At 41.3% G+C, this 27,271-nt stretch overlaps 1 protein-coding gene across 3 annotated transcripts in view; it reads left to right on the top strand.

Moving 5' to 3' along the window:
• The window catches only part of cdhr2 (cadherin related family member 2), a 55,840-nt gene extending 33,585 nt beyond the window's left edge, over positions 1 to 22,255 (top strand). For all 3 annotated transcript variants that reach the window (XM_029720351.1, XM_029720335.1, XM_029720343.1), the window contains exons 18-31: positions 1,694 to 1,763; positions 2,069 to 2,668; positions 2,950 to 3,021; positions 3,189 to 3,238; positions 3,554 to 3,711; positions 3,898 to 4,000; positions 4,266 to 4,354; positions 4,602 to 4,676; positions 6,792 to 6,930; positions 7,999 to 8,120; positions 17,407 to 17,523; positions 19,604 to 19,687; positions 21,122 to 21,185; positions 21,271 to 22,255. In XM_029720351.1, the coding sequence (XP_029576211.1) occupies positions 1,694 to 1,763; positions 2,069 to 2,668; positions 2,950 to 3,021; positions 3,189 to 3,238; positions 3,554 to 3,711; positions 3,898 to 4,000; positions 4,266 to 4,354; positions 4,602 to 4,676; positions 6,792 to 6,930; positions 7,999 to 8,120; positions 17,407 to 17,523; positions 19,604 to 19,687; positions 21,122 to 21,185; positions 21,271 to 21,423 (1,896 nt within the window). In that variant the 3' untranslated portion in view covers positions 21,424 to 22,255. The remainder of the gene's footprint in view (positions 1 to 1,693; positions 1,764 to 2,068; positions 2,669 to 2,949; positions 3,022 to 3,188; positions 3,239 to 3,553; positions 3,712 to 3,897; positions 4,001 to 4,265; positions 4,355 to 4,601; positions 4,677 to 6,791; positions 6,931 to 7,998; positions 8,121 to 17,406; positions 17,524 to 19,603; positions 19,688 to 21,121; positions 21,186 to 21,270) is intronic.
• The last annotated feature ends 5,016 nt before the right edge of the window (positions 22,256 to 27,271 follow it).

Below are 27,271 nucleotides of genomic sequence, written 5' to 3' on the forward strand. Positions count from 1 at the left end.
GCATTCAGGCCAAAGAGTTTAATCTTGGTTTCATCAGACCAGAGAATCTTGTTTCTCGTGGTCTGAGAGCCTTTAGGTGCCTTTGGCAAACTCCAAGCGGGCTGTCATTTGTCTTTTACTGAGGAGTGGTTTCTGTCTGGCCACTCTATCATAAAGGCCATATTGGTGGAGTGCTGCAGAGATGGTTGCCCTTGTGGAAGGTTCTCCCATCTCCCCAGAGGAACTCTGGAGCTCTTTCAGAATGACCAATAGGTTATTGGTCACCTCCCTGACCAAGGCCCTTCTCGTCCGATTGCTCAGTTTTGCCAGGTGGCCAGCTTTAGGAAGAGTCTTGGTGTTTCCATAATTTGGACTCATCAGACCAAGGACAGATTTCCACATGTCTAATGTCCATTGCTTGTGTTTCTTTGTCCAAGGAAGTCTCTTCTTCTTGTTGGTGTCCTTTAGTAGTGGTTTCTTTACAGTAATTTGACCATGAAGGCCTGATTCACGCAGTCTCCTCTGAACAGTTGATGTTGAGATGTGTCTGTTACTTGAAATCTGTGAAGCATTTATTTGGGCTGCAGTTTCTGAGGCTGGTAACTCTAATGAACTTATACTCTACAGCAGAGGTAACTCTGGGTCTTCCTTTCCTGTGGTGGTCCTCATGAGGCTGGTAACTCTAATGAACTGATCCTCTGCAGCAGAGGTAACTCTGGGTCTTCCTTTCCTGTGGTGGTCCTCATGAGAGCCAGTTTCATCACAGCGCTTGATGGTTTTTGCGACCCCACTTGAATTTTTTTTTTTAAGTTCTTGACATTTTTCCAGATTGACTGACCTTCATGTCTTAAAGCAATGATGGACTGTAGTTTCTCTTTGCTTATTTGAGCTGTTCTTGCCATAATATGGACTTGGTCTTTTACCAAATAGGGCTATCTTCTGTATACCAACTCTACCTTGTCATAACACAACTGATTGGCTCAAATGCATTAAGAAGGAAATACATTCCACAAATTAACTTTTAACAAGGCACACCTGTTAATTGAAATGCATTCCAGGTGACTACCTCATGAAGCTGGTTGAGAGAATGCCAAGAGTGTGCAAAGCTGTCATCAAGGCAAAGGGTGGCTACTTTGAAGAATTTAAAATATATTTAGATTTATATATATTTTTAAATGATACTACTTGATTCCATATGTGTTATTTAATAGTTTTGATGTCTTCACTATTGTTCTACAATGTAGAAAATAGTTTAAAAAAAAATGTTTTGAATGAGTAGGTGTGTCCAAACTTTTGACTGGTACATATATATACTGTGTTTATCCTCAGGACTCCGATATTGCTTGTCCTAATATTAGATATTACTGTACTGTTGGAGCTAGGAACACAAGCATTTCTCTACACCCACAATAACATCTGCAAAATATGTGTGTGCGACCAATAACATATGATTTTATTAGACTTTTATCTTTAGATTTAGAAGGAAATACTGATCCTCAATCACCATTCTTAATCTGAGAATCTTTATGCATATGGACCAAGACCTTGTATCTCATTTTCGACTGGATAGACCTTTTCGACAAATTGTTTAATGTGTAAGTGTGTCTTCTTGACAGAAGTAAGTGGAAGGCTTCCGTTCCTTGTATCTTTGTCAACTTCGTGAACATAAATTGTAAATTGTAAAGCTTCACTGGTCTTCTACTTTCCAACCTAGGATATCAACGACAACACACCGAAGTTTCGAAAAGCTTCTTACAATTTCTCAGTGGAGGAGGGGAAGAAAGGTAAGCACATGTTTCTTTTTGTTGAATTCAGACATTTTGCCGCCATTTTACCCTCATTCAAATTTAGAGGGAGGATGTGGTTAAGTCCCTACTTCTCCTCAGAAAAACATTGATCATCGCCTCAAACATAAGCTATCTCCCGCCAAAAAAAAACATGCCTCTCGCCACTTACCATGCCGTCATTGTGGAATTTGTTCTTAACTGACTTGCTTGGTTGATAATAAACCTTTAATAATCTACCAAAACATCTAGCTAATCATGAATTCAAAAACCTAAGGCCGTCTCTTTCTGTCTTTCTCTAACAGCTGAATTTGTCGGCTCCGTCCAGGCAGTGGATTTGGACCAAACTATCGACCACAACCGCATCTCCTTCAGCATCGTCAGCGGAAGCTTTGGACAATTCATCATCCGAACCTTCAACGACGAACCCGATGGTTACATCGGTAACATCACGGTCGACCCGGACATCGAGCTAGACTACGAGAGTAGCTTCAAGACCTTCAGCCTGGATGTGGAGGCCATGGACCTGGGATCGAGGAAGGACACTGTAAAAGTGGAGGTGATTGTGGTGGATGTGAATGACGAGAGGCCTGAGTTCAAGCCCGTCGCCCCGTTGTACATAAAGGAAAACACCACTATCACTGGAGTCGTGGGGAGTTTTGAAGGGGTGGACCTGGACACGAAACACTCTCTGGTCTACCAGCTGGTCTCCACTAAGTGTCGCTGTAACGGCTCCCTGACTCTCGGACCCTGCCCAGAGGACTGGTTCAACCTGGAGCCCACAGGAGATATCATGCTCAACGAGGAGTTTGTGATCGACTTTGAGAAGTGTGACCAGGTTGAGCTGGAGGCCCAGGTGGTGGATGAGTTAACCCAGAAAGGGGAGAACAACAGCGCAACACCAGGTTGGTTCAACTGGCTTTGATCGGGTACCTCTGTTTGGTTTTGGCTCTGTTTGGGTTGTAAAATTCCCAGGTTGAAAGATTCCCTAGAAAAGACTCTGGGGATGAGGCGGGAATAAGCAGGAACTCCAAGAATCCTGCAACTGGGATTTCTGGAAAATCTGGGAATTTTGGGAATGTTACCAGAAATTTGTAACCCTATTTTGTAACATTACTACCGTTAATATCTACGTTTGTAACTTTAATATCTTTCAATGTATTCTAACAATTCAAATAAATTTCAGGGAGCATTGTGATCAACATCGACGACATCAATGACAATGCCCCTGCTTTCGATACAACAGATTCCTTATATGGTAAATATGTTTCTAAACATCAGCACGTTGTATGGTAAATCTGAATATCTGAATATCGTATTTTTTTTTATATATATATATATGATAATTCATTTATTTTATGATATTAATCTATATAGCTACAGATTGACTTAACAGTGTTCTTACCTACCGTACCCTCCCTACAGTTGTGGTGTCAGAGACTGCCTCTGTAGGCTCAGTAATCGCCAGTGTCACTGTGAGTATAACTGTGTAAAATGGACAACGTCAGTTATTTTTCTATTTGATAAGGTATAGCAAAACAAGTGCTGGGCCTGGGGGGGGGGGGGGGGGGGGGTCCATTTCCTTTGTTTTTTGAATCTCAAAATGTAGTTTTAAAGGTAGACTTAGTAATATGCCATCATTATACACAGTGGGATAGCTGTATGCTATGCAAAATGTTTTTTTACATTTGAATCGAATATAAAGTATACCATTTAATACATTTAACTTGACGACTTGCTGCGATATGAGTTGTTATGAATTCCAGTCTTTTTCCCCCCTTTCCATATAGGCTACAGACCGTGATTCCGGGAAAAATAGGCAAATGACATTTTCGATAACAAGTGTACAATTCAGGGATGACGTCAACAATAAAACGACCGTCTTGGGTAGTCGAGTGTTTCGAGTTGTCACCACACAGGAAGACGATAAATACGTCGGAAATATTCAGTGAGTATATAAATGCTGTCCGGGCAAGTCATATTTTAATTTCTGATTTCACTATAATTAATAGCCATTAAGAAACGCAATGATTTTGTTAGGTTTTATGCTGTTAGTTGACACTATTGTAATGGATGAGGTAGATACATCGAAAATGACTTACAGAAGAATAACAGGTCTTTTTAAACTTTGTAGGAACGTCGAAATGCTAAATATCAATGTTAAAGGTAAGTATTTGGTGACAGTTGGGGCAGCTAACACTGAAGAACCGAAACTCTTCTCTGAAACCAAACTTGAGGTAGGTGTAAAACTTACTGTGATTCATACAAAAAAGGTGAATTGATGGTTGCATTAGTGAACATATTTCATTCTCTGATGGCTCTTACTGTTCTGTTACCGTCTGTCTGTCTGTCTGTCTGTCTGTCTGTCTGTCTGTCTGTCTGTCTGTCTGTCTGTCTGTCTGTCTGTCTGTCTGTCTGTCTGTCTGTCTGTCTGTCTGTCTGTCTGTCTGTCTGTCTGTCTGTCTGTCTGAGTAACACTTTCTTTCATGTTCCCCTCTCCAGATCTTCACAGTTGACAAGAGCTTAAAAGTCGAGCTTTTGTTTTCAAAGACAGTGGCAGAAGTTCAAGCGGCCCAAAGTCAGATTGTACTGTAAGAGATCTTTCTTTACTGCATATATTATCTATATAACATATATAGCATAATAATGTACTAACTTAATAAACTACAATATTTTTTTTTTGTATTTGTTCATTTATACGTTTAACAATTCATGTGGCTGTACCTATAGGATGATTTTCAGATTGAGGTTATGTTGGCCATCCCTGTTGACAAGTGTTTTAACCACAGCATGGGGTAATACATGAATTCATTAACTTTATACATTTTTCCTATGCAGGCTTCTAACCGCAGCAACACAGACGAAAGTGGAAGTAGTTAAGATTAGGGCTGATTCAGGAAGTACGGAAATCAGGTAATAAATATCACACGACTACCAGGATTCCGGTCAATTCCACTTCAATTCCAGTCCATTCAGAAAGTAAACCAAATTGAAATTCCACATTTTTCCTCATTTAAAACCATTGCTGGGAATTGGAATTTCAGTGTACTTCCAAAAAATTGACTGGAATTGAAATGTAATTGACTCCAAGCCTGACTACTACATACCAATGTTTTTCTTCTTCTCTCTGTTGATGAAAGCCTCCAGGTGATGCTCACTTTACTACAGGAAATGAATAGAGCACCGTTCACTTCAGCATCATTCAGTGTGTGTGTGTGTGTGTGTGTGTGTGTGTGTGTGTGTGTGTGTGTGTGTGTGTGTGTGTGTGTGTGTGTGTGTGTGTGTGTGTGTGTGTGTGTGTGTGTGTGTGTGTGTGTGTGTGTGTGTGTGTCTATGTGTGTGTGATCTGTAGATCTGTGTCACTGCTCAAGTAGTTTAGAAATACATAATATATACTGCTCAAAAAAATAAAGGGAACACTTAAACAACACATCCTAGATCTGAATGAAAGAAATAATCTTATTAAATACTTTTTTCTTTACATAGTTGAATGTGCTGACAACAAAATCACACAAAAATAATCAATGGAAATCCAATTTATCAACCCATGGAGATCTGGATTTGGAGTCACACTCAAAATTAAAGTGAAAAACCACACTACAGGCTGATCCAACTTTGATGTAATGTCCTTAAAACAAGTCAAAATGAGGCTCAGTAGTGTGTGTGGCCTCCACGTGCCTGTATGACCTCCCTACAACGCCTGGGCATGCTCCTGATGAGGTGGTGGATGGTCTCCTGAGGGATCTCCTCCCAGACCTGGACTAAAGCATCCGCCCAACTCCTGGACAGTCTGTGGTGCAACGTGGCGTTGGTGGATGGAGCGAGACATGATGTCCCAGATGTGCTGAATTGGATTCAGGTCTGGGGAACGGGCGGGCCAGTCCATAGCATCAATGCCTTCCTCTTGCAGGAACTGCTGACACACTCCAGCCACATGAGGTCTAGCATTGTCTTGCATTAGGAGGAACACAGGGCCAATCGCACCAGCATATGGTCTTACAAGGGGTCTGAGGATCTCATCTCGGTACCTAATGGCAGTCAGGCTACCTCTGACGAGCACATGGAGGGCTGTGCGGCCCCCCAAAGAAATGCCACCCCACACCATGACTGACCCACCGCCAAACCGGTCATGCTGGAGGATGTTGCAGGCAGCAGAACGTTCTCCACGGCGTCTCCAGACTCTGTCACGTCTGTCACATGTGCTCAGTGTGAACCTGCTTTCATCTGTGAAGAGCACAGGGCGCCAGTGGCGAATTTGCCAATCTTGGTGTTCTCTGGCAAATGCCAAACGTCCTGCACGGTGTTGGGCTGTAAGCACAACCCCCACCTGTGGACGTCGGGCCCTCATACCACCCTCATGGAGTCTGTTTCTGACCGTTTGAGCAGACTCATGCACATTTGTGGCCTGCTGGAGGTCATTTTGCAGTGCTCTGGCAGTGCTTCTCCTGCTCCTCCTTGCACAAAGGTGGAGGTAGCAGTCCTGCTGCTGGGTTGTTGCCCTCCTACGGCCTCCTCCACGTCTCCTGATGTACTGGCCTGTCTCCTGGTAGCACCTCCATGCTCTGGACACTACGCTGACAGACACAGCAAACCTTCTTGCCACAGCTCGCATTGATGTGCCATCCTGGATGAGCTGCACTACCTGAGCCACTTGTGTGGGTTGTAGACTCCGTCTCATGCTACCACTAGAGTGAAAGCACCGCCAGCATTCAAAAGTGACCAAAACATCAGCCAGGAAGCATAGGAACTGAGAAGTGGTCTGTGGTCACCACCTGTAGAACCACTCCTTTATTGGGGGTGTCTTGCTAATTGCCTATAATTTCCACCTGTTGTCTATTCCATTTGCACAACAGCATGTGAAATGTATTGTCAATCAGTGTTGCTTCCTAAGTGGACAGTTTGATTTCACAGAAGTGTGATTGACTTGGAGTTACATTGTGTTGTTTAAGTGTTTCCTTTATTTTTTTGAGCAGTGTATATATATATATTTTTTAAATCTTGTAAAAAAAAAAGGTTATTCTTTTGCAGGGCGGCTGGCGATACTGTAATGGAGGTGTACTTTGTGAATGCCAATGGAACGGCCCTCGACTCTGACACTGCCGAGACTATTCTGTCCAACAGTGCGGAACGGCACAAATTACAGATTGATTTTGGCCTGAAAGATATTGTAAGTTTACTATAGGAAACTATTATTAAACCATTTTTTCCCCCCCTCATGCCTTGCCATTACCATACACATACAATACACATCTATTTCAAGAAACAAATGTCACTTTTCATTTATTGGATTTAAAATCTCAAGTAGTCTCCTGAACTCACTGCATTTAATTTGAATTGGCTCCAACCCGGCCTTGTACATGCTAAACGAATATTTGTCTTGGGCTGTGTCCGAAATGACACCCTATTCCTAATGTTGTACACTATTTTTGAACAGGGCTCTGGTGAAAAGTAGTGCACTACATAGGGAATAGGAGTCCTATAGGGCAGGGTTCACCAAATGGTGGCCCGTGGGCCGAATTTTGCCCGCGGGTGGTTTTATCTGGCCCCCCATGTTTTCTGAGCAAAAAAAAAAAAATTTTTTTTATTGTTGGACAAAAAAAGACTGTAAAAACACCAGGAGATCAGCTCCAAGTGATTTTTAATTTAAGAAATCTGTTCCCAAGTATTCCAACGCATAATAGAGAGACACGGGATGTATACAAATGTCGCAAGGTTTGAAATTATTATGTTTTAGTCAAACATTATATCCGTTTAAGGGTTCCTGTGGTCAATTTGCAGTCTACAAATGATTTGTAATTATGTTCTGGCCCCACCGACCAAAAAAAATCATCACACACCTGAATCTTTATCAATCTAGTTGATGATCTCTGCTGTAGGTACATCCACATGAATTGTTAAACGTATGAATTAATAAATAAATGTCCACTAGCTATTATGTTACTACATTATTATGCTATATTTGTAATATAGTGAATATATGCAGTGAAGATCTGTTTCAGTACGATCTGATTTTGGTCCACTAAAGGAATGTTCCCCTGAGCTAGGGTTGCAAAATTCTGGTAACTTTCCTAAAATGTCCAGGTTTTCCAGAAATCCTGATTGGAAGATTCACGGAATCAGGAGGAAATAAGCAAGAATTCTAGATCCTTCCAACCATGATTTCTAGAAAACTAGGGAATTTTTGTTGAATGTTACCGTCATTTTTTGCAACACTACTCTGAACTCTGTGTTGCAGGGAGGGACTGTGGTGACAGAGAAGCAGGTGAATCCAGTAATGTTCGCTCTGTTGGGACTGGTGGCAGGCCTCATCATCGTCCTGGCTGTCATGACAACATCTCTTGTCTGCACCCGCAGGAGGTAAGCTGAGACCTGGGCACGTATGTATCAAAACATCTCAGAGTAGGAGCGCTGATCTACGATCAGTTCTGTCCTTTAGATTATAATGAATTTTAAATTGTATGGACATAGGTACCTGATCCTAGATCAGTATTCTGACATGTTTGATACATATGATTCACAAAAAAATAAAAAATAAAATCACATTTCATTTGTCACATGAGCTGAATATAACAGACCTTACCGTGAAATTATTACATACAAGCCCATAACCAACAGTGCAGAATTGTTTAAAAAGTAAGTAAGAAAATATTAGCTTAAACAATAAATAAAGTAAGATAAAAATGTAACACAATAATAAAAACACCAGCGAGGCTATATACAGGGTATTACGGTACAGAGTCAATGTGGAGGCTATATACAGGGTATTACGGTACAGAGTCAATGTGGAGGCTATATACAGGGTATTACGGTACAGAGTCAATGTGGAGGCTATATACAGGGTATTACGGTACAGAGTCAATGTGGAGGCTATATACAGGGTATTACGGTATAGAGTCAATGTGGAGGCTATATACAGGGTATTACGGTATAGAGTCAATGTGGAGGCTATATACAGGGTATTACGGTATAGAGTCAATGTGGAGGCTATATACAGGGTATTACGGTATAGAGTCAATGTGGAGGCTATATACAGGGTATTACGGTACAGAGTCAATGTGGAGGCTATATACAGGGTATTACGGTATAGAGTCAATGTGGAGGCTATATACAGGGTATTACGGTATAGAGTCAATGTGGAGGCTATATACAGGGAATTACGGTATAGAGTCAATGTGGAGGCTATATACAGGGTATTACGGCACAGAGTCAATGTGGAGGCTATATACAGGGTATTACGGTACAGAGTCAATGTGGAGGCTATATACAGGGTATTACGGTACAGAGTCAATGTGGAGGCTATATACAGGGTATTACGGTACAGAGTCAATGTGGAGGCTATATACAGGGTATTACGGTACAGAGTCAATGTGGAGGCTATATACAGGGGGGTACCGGTACAGAGTCAATGTGGAGGCTATATACAGGGGGTACCGGTACAGAGTCAATGTGGAGGCTATATACAGGGGGTACCGGTACAGAGACAATGTGGAGGCTATATACAGGGTATTACGGTACAGAGTCAATGTGGAGGTTATATACAGGGGGGTACCGGTACAGAGTCAATGAGGAGGCTATATACAGGGGGTACAGGTACAGAGTCAATGTGGAGGCTATATACAGGGGGTACCGGTACAGAGTCAATGTGGAGGTTATATACAGGGGGTACCGTTACAGAGTCAATGTGGAGGCTATATACAGGGGGTACCGGTACAGAGTCAATGTGGAGGCTATATACAGGGGGTACCGGTACAGAGTCAATGTGGAGGCTATATACAGGGGGTACCGGTACAGAGTCAATGTGGAGGCTATATACAGGGGGTACAGGTACAGAGTCAATGTGGAGGTTATATACAGGGGGTACTGGTACAGAGCCAATGTGGAGGCTATATACAGGGGGTACCGGTACAGAGTCAATGTGGAGGTTATATACAGGGGGTACCGGTACAGAGTCAATGTGGAGGCTATATACAGGGGGTACCGGTACAGAGTCAATGTGGAGGCTATATACAGGGGGTTACTGGTACAGAGTCAATGTGGAGGCTATATACAGGGGTTACCGGTACAGAGTCAATGTGGAGGCTATATACAGGGGGTACCGGTACAGAGTCAATGTGGAGGCTATATACAGGGGGTACCGGTACAGAGTCAATGTAGAGGCTATATACAGGGGTTACCGGTACAGAGTCAATGTGGAGGCTATATACAGGGGTTACCGGTACAGAGTCAATGTGGAGGTTATATACAGGGGGTACCGGTACAGAGTCAATGTGGAGGCTATATACAGGGGTTACCGGTACAGAGTCAATGTGGAGGTTATATACAGTGGGTACCGGTACAGAGTCAATGTGGAGGCTATATACAGGGGGTACCGGTACAGAGTCAATGTGGAGGTTATATACAGGGGGGTACCGGTACTGAGTCAATGTGGAGGCTATATACAGTGGGTACCGGTACAGAGTCAATGTGGAGGTTATATACAGGGGGTACTGGTACAGAGTCAATGTGGAGGCTATATACAGGGTGTTACGGTACAGAGTCATTGTGGAGGCTATATACAGGGGGTACCGGTAGAGAGTCAATGTGGAGGCTATATACAGGGGTTACCGGTACAGAGTCAATGTGGAGGTTATATACAGTGGGTACCGGTACAGAGTCAATGTGGAGGCTATATACAGTGGGTACCGGTACAGAGTCAATGTGGAGGTTATATACAGGGGGTACCGGTACAGAGTCAATGTGGAGGCTATATACAGGGGGTACCGGTACAGAGTCAATGTGGAGGCTATATACAGGGGGTACTGGTACAGAGTCAATGTGGAGGCTATATACAGGGGGTACCGGTACAGAGTCAATGTGGAGGCTATATACAGGGGGTACCGGTACAGAGTCAATGTGGAGGCTATATACAGGGGGTACTGGTACAGAGTCAATGTGGAGGCTATATACAGGGTGTTACGGTACAGAGTCATTGTGGAGGCTATATACAGGGGGTACTGGTACAGAGTCAATGTGGAGGCTATATACAGGGGGTACCGGTACAGAGTCAATGTGGAGGCTATATACAGGGGGTACTGGTACAGAGTCAATGTGGAGGCTATATACAGGGGGTACCGGTACAGAGTCAATGTGGAGGTTATATACAGGGGGGTACCGGTACTGAGTCAATGTGGAGGCTATATACAGTGGGTACCGGTACAGAGTCAATGTGGAGGTTATATACAGGGGGTACTGGTACAGAGTCAATGTGGAGGCTATATACAGGGTGTTACGGTACAGAGTCATTGTGGAGGCTATATACAGGGGGTACTGGTACAGAGTCAATGTGGAGGCTATATACAGGGGGTACCGGTAGAGAGTCAATGTGGAGGCTATATACAGGGGTTACCGGTACAGAGTCAATGTGGAGGTTATATACAGTGGGTACCGGTACAGAGTCAATGTGGAGGCTATATACAGTGGGTACCGGTACAGAGTCAATGTGGAGGTTATATACAGGGGGTACTGGTACAGAGTCAATGTGGAGGCTATATACAGGGTGTTACGGTACAGAGTCATTGTGGAGGCTATATACAGGGGGTACTGGTACAGAGTCAATGTGGAGGCTATATACAGGGGGTACCGGGTAGAGAGTCAATGTGGAGGCTATATACAGGGGGTACCGGTACAGAGTCAATGTGCGGGGGCACTGGTTAGTTGAGGTAATATCTACATGTACAGTTGAAGTCTGAAGTTTACATACACCTTAGCCAAATACATTTAAACTCAGTTTTTCACAATTCCTGGCATTGAATCCTAGTAAAAATTCCCTGTCTTAGGTCAGTTAGGATCACCACTTTATTTTAAGAATGTGAAATGTTAGAATAATTGTAGAGAGAATGATTTATTTCAGCTTTTATTTATTTCATCACATTCCCAGTCGGTCAGAAGTTTACATACACTCAATTAGTATTTGGTAGCATTGCCTTTAAATTGTTTAACTTGGGTCAAATGTTTCGGGTAGCCTTCTACAAGCTTCCCACAATAAGTTGGGTGAATTTTGGCCCATTCCTCCTGACACAGCTTTTGTAAGTGAGTCAGGTTTGTAGGCCTCCTTGCACACACACACTTTTTCAGTTCTTCCCAGACATTTTCTATGGATTGAGGTCAGGGCTTTGTGATGGCCACTCCAATACCTTGACTTTGTTGTCCTTAAGCCATTTTGCCACAACTTTGGAAGTATGCTTGGGGTCATTGTCCATTTGATAGAACCATTTGCGACCAAGCTTTAACTTCCTGACTGATGTCTTGAGATGTTGCCTCAATATATCCACCTAATTTTCCTCCCCCATCATGCCATCTATTTTGTGAAGTGCACCAGTCCCTCCTGCAGCAAAGCACCCCCACAACATGATGCTGCCACCCCTGTGCTTCACAGTTGGGATGGTGTTCTTCGGCTTGCAAGCCTCCCCCTTTTTCCTCCAAACATAACAATGGTCATTATGGCCAAACAGTTCTATTTTTGTTTCATCCGACCAGAGGACATTTCTCCAAAAAGTATGATCTATGTCCCCATGTGCAGTTGCAAACCGTAGTCTGGCTTTTATATGGCGGTTTTGGAGCAGTGGCTTCTTTATTAATGAGCGGCCTTTCAGGTTATGTCGATATAGGACTTGTTTTACTGTGGATATAGATACTTTTGTACCTGTTTCCTCCAGCATCTTCACAAGGTCCTTTGCTGTTGTTCTGGGATTGATTTGCACTTTTCGCACCAATGTATGTTCATCTCTAGGAGACCGAACACGTCTCCTTCCTGAGTGGTATGACGGCTGCGTGGTCCCAGGGTGTTTATACTTGCGCACTATTGTTTGTACAGATGAACGTGGTATCTTCAGGCGCTTGGAAATTGCTCCCAAGGATGAACCAGACTTGTGGAGGTCTACAATCTTTTTTCTGAGGTCTTGGCTGATTTCTTTTGATTATCCCATGATGTCAAGCAAAGAGGCACTGAGTTTGAAAGTAGGCCTTGAAATACATCCACAGGTACACCTCCAATTGACTCAAATGATGTCAATTAGCCTATCAGAAGCTTCTAAAGCCATGACATAATTTTCTGGAATATTCCAAGCTGTTTAAAGGCACAGTCAACTTAGTGTATGTAAACTTCTGACCCACTGGAATTGTGATGCAGTAAATTATAAGTGAAATAATCTGTCTGTAAACAATTGTTGGAAAAATTACTTGTGTCATGCACAAAGTAGATGTCCTAATCGACTTTCTGACTTCAACTGTAGGTAGAGTTATTAAAGTGACTATGCGTAGATGATAACAACACCACCTATGTGATGTAAGAGCCATTTTTCTTATTATTAGAACTCAAAACACCATAGAAGTACATTTTAGAACTTAGAACACCATAGAAGTACATTTTAGAACTCAAAACACCGTAGAAGTACATTTTAGAACTCAAAACACTGTAGAAGTACATTTTAGAACTCAAAACACCTTAGAAGTACATTTTTGAAGTCAACTTAACTAAACTCAGGTTAGTCGAGGTAATTGAGGCAATATGTACACCTAAAATGTAGGTAATGTAGGTAAATAAAGGATTTAAAAAAAGATAAAGTGACTATGCATAGATAATTATTTGTTATTTTTATTTGTTATTCTTTTTTTGTAGCTCTTTTTTTAACGTTTTTTTTTAAACTGCATTGTTGGTTAGGACTTGTAAGTAAGCATTTCACTGTAAGGTCTTCACTTGTTGTATTCGGCGCATGTGACAAATAACATTTAATTTGATTTGATATGATTAATAAACAACGAGTAGCAGCAGTGTAAAAAAGGGGGTTTATTCATATTGTCTGGGTAGCCATTTCATTAATTGTTCAGCAGTCTTATGGCTTGGGTGTAGAGGCTGTTAAGGAGCCTTTTGGACCTAGACTTGGCGCTCCGGTACTGCTTGCCGTGTAGTAGCAGAGAGAGCGGTCGGATGCCAAGCAGTTGCCATATCAAGCGGTGATGCAACCAGTCAGGATGCTCTCGATGGTGCAGCTGTAGAACCTTTTGAGGATCTGAGGACCCATGCCAAATCTTTTTAGTCTCCTGAGGGGAAATAGGTGTTGTTGTGCTCTCTTCATGACTGTCTTGGTGTGTTTGGACCATGATAGTTCTTTGGTGATGTGGACGACAAGGAACCTGAAGCTCTCGACCCGCTCCACTACAGCTCCGTCAATGTGAATGAGGGCATGCTCGCCCCCCTTTTCCTGTAGTCCATGATCAGCACTTTTGTCTTGATCACATTGAGGGAGAGGTTGTTGTCCTGACCTCCTTCCTGTAGGCTGTCTCATCAGTGTCAGAGATCAGGCATACCACCGTTGTGTCGTCGGCAAACTTAATGATGGTGTTGGAGTCGAGCGTGGCATTTCAGTCGTGGGTGAACAAAGAGTACAGGAGGGGACTAAGTACGTACCCTTGTGGGGCCCCTGTGTTGAGGATTGTTGCCTACCCTTACCACGTGAGGGCGGCCCATCAGGAAGTACAGGATTCAGTTAAATAGGGAGATGTTTAGTCCCAGGGTCCTTAGCTTAGTGATGAGCATTGAGGGCACTATGGTGTTGAACGCTGAGCTGTAGTCAACGAACAGCATTCTCACTTAGTTGTTTGTTTTGTCCATGTGGGAAAGGTCAGTGTGAAGTGAAATGGAGATTGTATCATCTGTGGATCTGTTGGCGCGGTATGTGAATTGGAGTGGGTCTAGGGTTTTTGGGATGATGGTGAGCCATGACCAGCCTTTCAAAGCACTTCATGGCTACAGACGTGAGTGCTACGGGGCAGTAGTCATTTAGGCAGGCTACCTTGGCATTCTTGAGCAAAGGGACTATGGTGGTCTGCTTGAAACATGTAGGTATTAAAGACTCAGTCATTGAGGGGTTGAAAATGTCAGTGAAGACGCTTGCCAGCTGGTCAGCGCATGCTCTGAGTACACGTCCTGGTAATCTATCTGGCCCTGCAGCCTTGTGAATGTTGACCTGTTTAAAGGTTTTACTCACATCGGCTACGGAGAGTGTGATCACACAGTCATCCGGAACAGCTGATGCTGTCATGCATGGTTCAGTGTTGCTTGCCTCGAAGCGAGTATAGAAGGCATTTAGCTCGTCTGGTAGGCTCCTATCATGGGGCAGCGTGCGGCTGGGTTTCGCTTTGTAATCCGTAATAGTTTGCGAGCCCTGCACATCCGACGAGAGTCGGAGTCGATTTAGTAGGGTTAAATCTTAGTCCTGTATTGAAGCTTCACCTGTTTGATGGTTCATCGGAGGGCATAGCGGTATTTTTATAAGCGTCCGGATTAGTGTCCTGCTCCTTAAAAGTGGTATCTCTAGCCTTTAGCTCAGTGCGGATGTTGCCTGTAATCCATGGCTTCTGGTTGGGATGTTTACGTACAGTCACTGTGGGGACGAAGTCGTCAATGCACTTATTGATGAAGTCAGTGAATGATGTGGTGTACTCCGCAATAACATCGGATGAATCCCAGAACATATTCCAGTCTGTGCTAGCAAAACAGTCCTGTAGCTTAGCATCCACGTCATCAGACCACTTCTGTATTGAGCGAGTCACTGGTGCTTCCTGGTTGATTTTTTTGCTTGTAAGGAGGAATCAGGGGATAGAATTATGGTCAGATTTTCCAAATGAAGGGCGGGGGAGAGCTTTGTACGCGTCTCTGTGTGTGGAGTAAAGGTGGTCTAGAGTTTTTTAAAATCTGGTTGCACATCTGACATGCTGGTATAAATGAGGTAAAACGGATTTAAGTTTCCCTGCATTAAAGTCCCCGGCCACTAGGAGCGCTGCTTCTCTTGTTTGCTTATGACCTGACCTGGCCTCCACAATCACCCGACCTCAACCCAATTGAGATGGTTTGGGATGAGTTGGACCGCAGATTGAAGGAAAATCAGACGACAAGTGCTCAGCATATGTGGGAACTCCCTTCAAGACTGTTGGAAAAGCCTTTCAGGTGAAGCTGGTTGAGAGAATGCCAAGAGTGTGCAAAGCTGTCATCAAGGCAAAGGGTGGCTACTTTGAAGAATCTCAAATATAAAATATGTTTTGATTTGTTTAAGACTTTTTTTGGTTACTACATGATACCAAATTTGTTATTTCATAGTGTTGATGTCTTCCCTATTATTCTGCAATGTAGAAAATAGTAAAAATAAAGAAAAACCCTTGAATGAGTAGGTGTGTCCAAACTTTTGACTGGTACTGTACCTTTAAAACAAAACGAGTCAGTATCTGGTGTGACCACCATTTGCCTCATGCAGCGCGACACATCTCCTTCACATAGAGTTGATCAGGCTGTTGATTGTGGCCTATTGAATGTTGGCCCACTACTCTTCAATGGCTGTGCGAAGTTGCTGGATATTAGCAGAACAGGGAACACGCTGTCGTACACGTCGATCCAGAGCATCCCAAACATGCTCAATGGCTGACATGTCTGGTGAGTATGCAGGGAAATTTTCAGCTTCCTGGAATTGTGTACATATCCTTGCGACAAGGGGCCGTGCAGTATCATGCTGAAACATGAGGTGATGGTAGCGGATAAATGGCACGACAATGGGCCTCAGGATCTCATCATGGGATCTCTGTGCATTCAAATTGCCATCGATAAAATGCAATAGTGTTCTTTGTCCGTAGCTTATGCCTGCCTATACCATAACCCCACCACGGGGCACTCTGTTCACAACATTGACATTAGCAAACCATTCGCCCACACATCGCCAAATACACTGTCTGCCATCTGCCCGGGACAGTTGAAACCGGGATTCATCAGTTAACAGCACACTCCTCCAGCATACCAGTGGTCATCGAAGGTGAGCATTTTCCCACTGAAGTCTGTTATGATGCAGAACTGTAGTCAGGTCAAGAACCCTGGTGAGGACGACGAGCACACAGATGAGTTTCCCTGAGACGGTTTCTGACAATTTGCAGAAATTCTTCAGGTTGCGCACATTTTCTTCAGCTGTCCAAGTGGCTGGTCTCTGACGAATCCCGCAGGTGAAAAAGCCGAGTTCTGGGGTAGTTACATGTGGTCTGCGGTTGTGATCCCCGGGTTAGACGTACTGCCACATTTAAAGAGAAAAGGATGGCAGGAAACCAGTATGGGTTATTAGTATGGGTAACTAGTATGGGTTATTTAGTATGGGTAACTAGTATGGGTTAGTAAGTATGGGTAACTAGTATGGGTTATTAGTATGGGTAACTAGTATGGGATATTTAGTATGGGTAACTAGTATGGGTTAGTAAGTATGGGTAACTAGTATGGGTTAATTAGTATGGGTAACTAGTATGGGTTAATTAGTATGGGTAACTAGTATGGGTTATTTAGTATGGGTAACTAGTATGGGTTATTAGTATGGGTAACTAGTATGGGTTAGTAAGTATGGGTAACTAGTATGGGTTATTAGTATGGGTAACTAGTATGGGATATTTAGTATGGGTAACTAGTATGGGCTATTTAGTATGGGTAACTAGTATGGGTAACTAGTATGGGTTAGTAAGTACGGGTAACTAGTATGGATCATTTAGTATGGGTAACTAGTATGGGTTATTTAGTATGGGTAACTAGTATGGGTTATTTAGTATGGGTAACTAACCTATGGACGGTGACATTTTACAGCTATAGAACAAAGCTGAAGGCAGCTAAAGCCATGAACTCAGCAGCCATGGTGGTGACTGGTAGAGATCAGAAGAATGGACCTGTCGTGCCTGGAACCAACAAGTACACCATGGAGGGGTGAGTCCTGTCTTCCACACATAGGATGCATCGCAAATGGCACCCTATTCCTTGCATAGTGCACTAGTTTTGGACCTGGACCCATAGGGTGGATCCAACTCCCTTCATGAAATGTACATGTACAATAATTACACAATAACATACAGTGCATTCAGAAATTATTCAGACCCCTTTGACTTTTTCCACATTTTGTTACGTTTATTATTCTAAAATGTATTAAATAAAATGTTTTCCTCATTAACCTACACTCAATACCCCAGGTAAAAATGCTTGCAAAATTATTACAAATAAAACACTGAAATATCACATATGATGCTGCCACCACCATGATTCACCGTAGGGAAAGTGCCACAATAACCCATAATGACAAAGCAAAAACTGTTTTTTGTTAGATATTTTTGCAAATGTATTAAAAACAAAAATATCTTATTTAAATTAGTAATCAGACCCTTTGGTATGAGACTCGAAATTGAGCTCAAGTGCATCCTGTTTCCATTGATCATCCTTGAGATGTTTCTACAACTTGATTGGAGTCCACCTGTTGTAAATTCTATTGATTGGACATGATTTGGAAAGGCACACACCTGTCTATGTAAGGTCCCACAGTTGACAGTGCATGTCGGCGCAAAAACCAAGCCATGAGGTCGAAGGAATTGTCTGTGGAGCTCCGAGACAGGATTGTGTCAAGGCACAGATCTGGGGAAGGGTACCAAAACATTTCTGCATTATTGAAGGTCCCCAAAAACACAGTGGCCTCCATCTTTCTTAAATGGAAGAAGTTTGGAACCACCAAGACTCTTCCTAGAGCTGACCGCCCGTCCAATCTGAGCAATCAGGGGAGAAGGGCTTTGGTCAGGGAGGTGACCAAGAACCCGATGGTCACTCCTCTGTGGAGATGGGAGAAACTTCCAGAAGGACAACCATCTCTGCAGCACTCCACCAATCAGGCCTTTATAGTAGAGTGGCCAGACTGAAGCCATTCCTCAGTAAAAGGTACATGACAGCCCGCTTGGAGTTTGCCAAAAGACACCAACAGACTCTCAGACCATGAGAAACAAGATTATCTGGTCTGATGAAACCAAGATTTAACTCTTTGGCCTGAAAGCCAAGTGTCACGTCTGGAGGAAACCTGACACCATCCCTACGGTGAAGCATGGTGGTGGCAGCATCATGCTGTGGGGATGTTTTTCAGCGGCAGGGACTGGGAGACTCGTCAGGATCGAGGGGAAAGATGAACGGAGCAAAGTACAGAGAGATCCTTGATGAAAACCTGCTCCAGAGCGCTCATGACCTCAGACTGGGGTGAAGGTTCACCTTCCAACAGGACAACGACCCTAAGCACACAGCCAAGACAACGCAGGAGTCGCTTCGGGACAAGTCTCTAAATGTCCATGAGTGGCCCAGCCAGAGCCTGGATTTGAACCCGATTGAACAGCTCTGGAGAGACCTGGAAATAGCTGTACAGTGACACACCCAATCCAACCTTACAGAGCTTGAGACGATCTGCAAAGAAGAATGGGAGAAACTCCCCAAATTCGGCTGTGCCAAGCTTGTAGCGTCATACCCAAGAAGACAAGGCTGTAATCGCTGCCAAAGTTACTTTAACAAAGTACTGATTAAAGGGTCTGAATACTTAGGTAAATGTAATATTTCAGTGTTTCATATTTTATACATTTGCAAAAATTTATAGAAACCGGTTTTTGCTTTGTCATTATTGGGTATTGTGTGAAGATTGATGATGGGGGGGAAAAACAATTTAATCCAGTTTTGAATAAGGCTGTAACGTACCAAAATGTGTAAAAAGTCAAGGGGTCTGAATACTTTCCGAATGCACTGTATTTTTTTATGGTAACACAAATGTAATTGGAACACGAAACGAATGCATTCCACCCTGTCTTTGCTTTCACAAAAATCTGAGAAGATAGTTTGGACCGCAGTTTGTTAAGTTTTTAGCACATAGCACATTTCAAATGCATTGTAAACAGGTTGTCAAGTCATTTCACATGTTGGAATTTGCAAAGGGAATAGGGAAGTAGGGTAGCCTAACAGTGTTATCTCTGTCCCTGCGTTTGTGTTTTAGGGCTAACCCTGTGCTCAACCTGAACATCGACACAGCCACAGACCTGGGCTTCGACGAGGAAGGATCTAACGCTGACAGAGTCAGGTAGAAACCACCTATTGATGATGATGATGATGATGATGACAATAAGAACAATATGTGCAGACCGTGTTGTCTAGTAGTAATACTCACGGCCATAAGATTTGATGTGAACACTACAGAGTCATCTGAACACTACAGAGTCATGTGAACACTACAGAGTCATGTGAACACTACAGAGTCATGTGAACACTACACTACAGAGTCATGTGAACACTACAGAGTCATGTGAACACTACACTACAGAGTCATGTGAACACTACAGAGTCATGTGAACACTACACTACAGAGTCATGTGAACACTACAGAGTCATGTGAACACTACACTACAGAGTCATGTGAACACTACAGAGTCATGTGAACACTACACTACAGAGTCAAGTGAACACTACAGAGTCAAGTGAACACTACAGAGTCAAGTGAACACTACAGAGTCAAGTGAACACTACAGAGTCAAGTGAACACTACAGAGTCAAGTGAACACTACATAGCCCTGTGAACACTACAGAGTCAAGTGAACACTACAGAGCCCTGTGAACACTACACTACAGAGTCATGTGAACACTACAGAGTCAAGTGAACACTACAGAGTCAAGTGAACACTACAGAGTCATGTGAACACTACAGAGCCATGTGAACACTACAGAGTCATGTGAACACTACAGAGTCATGTGAACACTACAGAGTCAAGTGAACACTACAGAGTCATGTGAACACTACACTACAGAGTCATGTGAACACTACAGAGTCATGTGAACACTACAGAGTCATGTGAACACTACAGAGCCCTGTGAACACTACAGAGCCCTGTGAACACTACAGAGTCATGTGAACACTACAGAGTCATGTGAACACTACAGAGTCATGTGAACACTACACTACAGAGCCCTGTGAACACTACAGAGTCATGTGAACACTACAGAGTCATGTGAACACTACAGAGTCATGTGAACACATTACTACAGAGCCCTGTGAACACTACACTACAGAGCCCTGTGAACACTACAGAGCCCTGTGAACACTACAGAGTCATGTGAACACTACAGAGTCATGTGAACACATTACTACAGAGTCATGTGAACACTACAGAGCCATGTGAACACTACAGAGTCATGTGAACACTACAGAGTCATGTGAACACTACAGAGTCATGTGAACACATTACTACAGAGCCCTGTAAATATGTGTAGATGCGGGTGTAACCTGAGACACTGACAAATACGTGTGTATTTACGCATCGCCGTTAAATCTAGCGTTCCTCTGATTGTCCTATCATGCAACCAAGACAGTGTTACAAAATGTCTATACTGGTAATGTTCTTTGATATGGTCCTCCATTGGACAGCATTGAGATGTTATTGCTAACATTAATTAAGACGTCATTGTCATGGCTTCCTTTGTATGACAACTAATTTAGTGCATTTTTTTTTTTTAATTCAAGCTTGAATTCCTTGGACTACAACATCGACATGGTCATGTCTGACAAGGATACGATGCCCATGATGGTAACGTTATAGTTCATTGTAGTTATTATCACTACTGTGTTATTACATCGTCATTCTGGATGTTGATGCCTGTCTCCCTGTGTAGATGATCCAGGAGGAGGATGAGGACGATGGGGGAACAGATAACCACTACATCGAGCCTCTGGGTGAAGCCTTGGCCCAGCGTGGCAGGAAGAGAGACAACAACAGCCCTAGTTTAACCTTCGCTAACCCTTCACTCAGCACCACAGACCTGTGAGTGGCTGCCATCTTGGGTCAGTATCACTGACCTGCGACGGCCATCTTGGGTCAGTATCACTGACCTGCGACAGCCATCTTGGGTCAGTATCACTGACCTGCGACAGCCATCTTGGGTCAGTATCACTGACCTGTGACGGCCATCTTGGGATCTATGACACTGACCGCGGGTCATAAAATGGACCCCCCCCCGTAAAATGGACCTTGCTTCCTGGAAAAGGATAGATGCCAAACTCTGTGCTAGAAAGACAATGTGACTTTTGAGATTCAAATCTTATTCAAATCTAATCTTTTTGTTTGTGTTGAACCACTCTTTTGCATGCTATTATTTGATTCAATTTAAGGAATATTTCCGTGTAAACGTTTATCACAACACATAGTACACTGATGTTAGATTAGCCGGCTTGCTATTTGCTGCAACAGTATATCACAACTTTTCTTTTGTCAAACATCCCAACGTGCTGATGAATCCATTGTTTTTAGTTGAACAAACATCAACCTAAAGCGAAAACAGGACACTGGGATGAAAAGCAAAAATTACAATGTTTTCATTGCGAATCACTTTATTATTATTATTATTATTATTCTAAATATGTAAAGATTTGATTGATATTTGTAATACACATTATGCTTTGCAATGTTTGTTTTTTTGTTTTTAATATATTAATTTCATTCCGTTTTTTTTCAGTTTATTATGAAACTAAACACTTGTATCTGGAATCCTGTGTTGTTTTTAAGTACGGCCCCTTTCAACAGTAACAACATGTATCGACTGTTGATTGGACTCTTTCTCATACGACCTCCATAGTATTTTATTGAACTAACAAAAAAAATATGTTTTTCATATATATATATCAATGTCATTATAAATATACAGGTTAGCCAAAAGCAGTACCTTCTAAACATATCTCTATATTTCTACTTACTATATATATATATATATATATATATATATATATATATATATATATATATATATATAATAGGTGCCTGGGGGTTTGTGAGTTTAAGTGAGGGTGTAAGTATGGTGTGTGTTAGCTGAGGCACAACCTACGGTGATACAGGTATGGAGGAGAGAGTGTGTGTTCAATAATTTCAGTTGTGTTTTTGCAGATATTCAAATCGGCTGTATTTTTAATGAACGTGCAATCATCCAATAAAATGGGTTTTCTTCAAATATTCATTCTTGAAACAATGATATTGATTTACAGAAATATTAACATGTATGGTACTTAAAGGGACAGTGTGAGATTTTGGGCAATGAAGCTCTTTTTCTACTTACCCAGTGTCAGATGAACTCGTGGACACCATTTCTATGTTTTTTGTTGTTGTTGTTGTTCAGTTTGAAGGAGGTTGCGTTTATTTTCGTGTTTAAACGGAACAGTTAGCATGCTAACTAGGACTTAACTACCAGAATCACACTATTCCATTAAGGGATGAATTACCATTAACTTAAACACATACAAAATGTACATAGTCTCATGTCTCACATCACAATCAACAAGATAACTATCACAAAATGTGATTATCAATGTAGCTGGCAAATAAATACATTTGGCTGTAGGAATTATTACTTTTGAAAATTACCTTGAATGTACAATTGCCATTGAACACATTTTTCAAAAAGTAACATTTGCACAATAGTACAAAGAGATAATGCAAGAAACATAATTAACACAATAACACAAACAGATAATGGAATAAACACAATTAACACAATAACACAAAGAGATAATGCAATTAACACAATAACACAAACAGATAATGGAATAAACACAATAAACACAAAGAGATAATGGAATAAACACAATTAACACAATAACACAAACAGATAATGGAATAAACACAATAAACACAAAGAGATAATGGTATAAACACAATTAACACAATAACACAAACGGATAATGGAATAAACACAATAAACACAAAGAGATAATGGTATAAACACAATTAACACAATAACACAAACAGATAATGGAATAAACACAATAAACACAAAGAGATAATGCAAAAAAAAAAAACACAATTAACACAATAACTGAAATTAACACTTTGCCCCAATCACAACATAACAACCACCATTTAGGGTCTCTATGAAGAAAACAAGTTAAAGACAACAGTAAAAAAAGGCTACCCATAAAAATAAAAAAAATTAAACCAAAGAAGAACCTTTTTTAAAGTCTTGAAAAGAAGTGACATGTTTTCACTGACGTTCATGACATAGTTCCTCTCACAGCTGCCGGGTATTTAACAAACATGAAAAAAGTATGAGAAAAAAAAAGCGAGCGATGTATTGGATTGTTTTTTTTTTTTTTTTTTAAACTGCATTACAAAAAATGTTGTTTGACTTATATGAACTGTTATATGAGGGCTGGACTAAGAGATGACCAAGATAATGTTATCGATCCAATGGCTATGGTAATGTTGTTCCTGCTGCTCAGTTGGTAGAGCATGGTGTGTGCAACGCCAGGGTTGTGGGTTTGATTCCCACGGGGGACAGTACAAAAAAATAAATGCATGAAATGAAATGCATGCATTCACTACTGTAAGTCGCTCTGGATAAGAGTGTCTACTAAAATGTAAAATGTTAGCTTGCCTTGCAGCCCTAAGATTGAAGTTGTCCCAAAGTCCTTAAGTTTAGCGATAATTTAGCTAACCTAGTTATGTTGCTGTGGTAATGTAGGTAGCCTGCTGTCCATTGACTGAGAGAATTAGCCTGTGGTAGTCATGTGGTAATCATAAGATAATGTAGTTAGACTGAAGTTCAAGAGTCAAACATACTGGTCAAGTTAGCCTGTATGGCTGCTAACACAGTACAGGTATGACTGAAGTGTTTTGGACATGTGGTAGTCATAAAATAATCCCAGCTAGCACATTTGATTCCTTGGAAGTTGTGGGAACGCTTGTTTTTGCTTTCACATTGGTTGTGGGAACGAAGCAATACGTTTCCTGACTGGTAAAACTGAAAGTCGTTTTTATCAGTGGTGTAAAGTACTTAAAGTAAAAATACTTTAAAGTACTACTTAAGTAGTATTTTTGGGTATCTGTATTTTACTTTACTATTTATATTTTTGCCAACTTTGACTTTTACTTCACTACATTCCTAAAGAGAAGAATGTACATGCATTTTCCCTGACACCCAAAAGTACTCGTTACATTTTGACAGGAAAATTGTCCAATTCACACACTTATCTAGAGAACATCCCTGGTTATTCCAACTGCCTCTGATCTGGCGGACTCACTAAACACAAATACTTTGTTAGTAAATTATGTCTGAGTTTTGGAGTGTGCCCCTGGCTATCCATCCCCCCCCCCCAAAAAAAAAAATAATAATATATATAAGCTTAATATAGGGAATTTTAAATGGTTTATACTTTTATTTTTACTTTTGATACTTAAGTACATTTTAGCAATTCCATTTACGTTTGATACTTCAGTATATTTTAAAACCAAATACTTTTATACTTTTACTCAAGTAGTATTTTACTGGGTGACTTTCACTTTTGAGTCATTTTCTATTAAGGTATCTTTACTTTTACTCAAGTATGACATGTTAGTACTTTTTCCACCACTGCATTTTATAAGTTATTTGGAGATTTTTTGAGTGACTTCCTTAAAAACAATCACTGAATGTTTCAATAAGACTTTTAATAACACTGCTAGCTCCTTTTGGGTTAACTATTTTGAACGGCAAGCACAAATGAGACACATGGAAATTCATTTCATTAGGCATTAATCATGCAAATACATTTAATTTTCGGTCATCTTCAGTTCTCTATCCATAGAATTAGTCCACCGCGCTTCCAGGATGGCCACGTCATTGTTTTTTTTTTACGCATGCAAAGTTGTTCACTTTAGTCGATTCAAACAATCCCAATTTCACATGAAACAAGCACCCATCAAGACACATAGACGATAGAGACAGTTTTGATGATGCTCAGAACTGAATGTTTAAAAAAAAAAAAAAGTTTTCTTATGGTTTTTATGAGAAGTTTTGTGAATTAAATGTTTTTAATTTTTATTTCTACTTCATATTCATTATCATCAGAGCCACCCCAAAATGGCAGTTTTCTATGTTTTGTAGTAAAAAAAGATAGAGAAAGATAAGTGTTTCAAATGACATCATCAACCAATTAGTAGACAATTATTAGGCAAATAGTAGTCAATTAGTAGTCAATTAGTAGTCAATTAGTAGTCAAATAGTAGTCAATTAGTAGTCAAATAGTAGTCAATTAGTAGTCAATTAGTAGTCAATTAGTAGGCAATTAGTAGTCAAATAGTAGTCAATTAGTAGTCAATTAGTAGTCAAATAGTAGTCAAATAGTAGTCAATTAGTAGTCAATTAGTAGGCAATTAGTAGTCAAATAGTAGTCAATTAGTAGTCAATTAGTAGTCAAATAGTTGTCAATTAGTAGGCAATTAGTAGTCAATTAGTAGTCAATTAGTAGTCAAATAGTAGTCAATTAGTAGTCAAATAGTAGTCAATTAGTAGGCAATGCCTACTCACAATTGATCAAAATCACACAATGTACACCACTTCTCTTCATCTATCTGTTTTACTACAAAACATAGAAACACACCATTTTCACATATGTTAATGTTGGAGTGATGCTGGAGATGATTAATATGAAGTAGAAAAAATGGTGAAGTTTCCCCTTTAACGTTTTGAGAACGGAATGTATGTTTTTAAATAACATCCTTAGAACATTCTCAGAATGTTACTACATTTTCTTGTGGTTTTTACGGACGGTTTTCTTAACATTCTCGGAGCAATTTGAGAACATTACTTTTAATAGAACCATAAGGAAAACCTGTAGATAACATTATGCTGAAGTATTGAAATTCCCACAAAAGAACATTGTTTCTTAACGTTCTCTGAACTATTCGAGAAAATTCCCCAATGTCAAACCAGTTGGAGAACGTTCTAAGAACAGGAAACGTTCTGTTAAAGTACTTGAACGTCAAGTTTTTAAATGTGGTGAGAATGTTCCAAAGCCAAGCAACTATCCTGCACCATTCCCAGAACGTTGTGGGAAGGTTGTATAATAACCATAGGACAACCACACTCTCACTAAGCTTTAAGAAACAAAAGGTATATTGGGAAAGTATTCAGACCCCTTGACTTTTTCCACATTCTGTTACGCTACAGCCATATTCCCCCCCAAAAATCCCCTCATCAATCTACACACAATATAATAATATCATAATTATGACAAAGCAAAAACAGGTTTAGAATTTCTTTTAGAAATGTATGTAAAAAATAAACTGAAATATAAAATTTGCATAAGTATTCAGACACTTTACTCAGTACTTTGTTGAAGCACCTTTGGCAGCGATTACAGCCTTGTCTTCTTGGGTATGACGCTACAAGCTTGGCACACCTGTATTTGGGGAGTTTCTCCCATTCTTCTCTGTAAATCCTCTCATGCTCTGTCAAGTTGGATGGGGAGCATCGCTGGACAGCTATTTCAGGTCTCTCCAGAGATGTTCGATCATGTCCGGGATGTTCGAGATATCTGGGCCACTCATGGACATTTAGAGATTTGCCCAGAAGCCACTCCTGCGTTGTCTTGGCTGTGTGCTTAGGGTCGTTGTCCTGTTGGAAGGTGAACCTTCGCCCCAGTCTGAGGTCCTGAGCGTTCTGGAGCAGGTTTTCATCAAGGATCTCTCTGTACGTTGCTCCGTTCATCTTTCCCTTGATCCTGACTAGTCTCCCAGTCACTGCCGTTGAAAAACATCCCCACAGCATGATGCTGCCACCACCATGCTTCACCGTAGGGATGGTGCCAGGTTTCCTCCAGACGTGAAGCTTGGCATTCAGGCCAAAGAGTTCAATCTTGGTTTCATCA

The sequence above is a fragment of the Salmo trutta genome, chromosome 3, assembly GCF_901001165.1.
Source record: "Salmo trutta chromosome 3, fSalTru1.1, whole genome shotgun sequence".
Lineage (NCBI taxonomy): Eukaryota > Metazoa > Chordata > Actinopteri > Salmoniformes > Salmonidae > Salmo > Salmo trutta.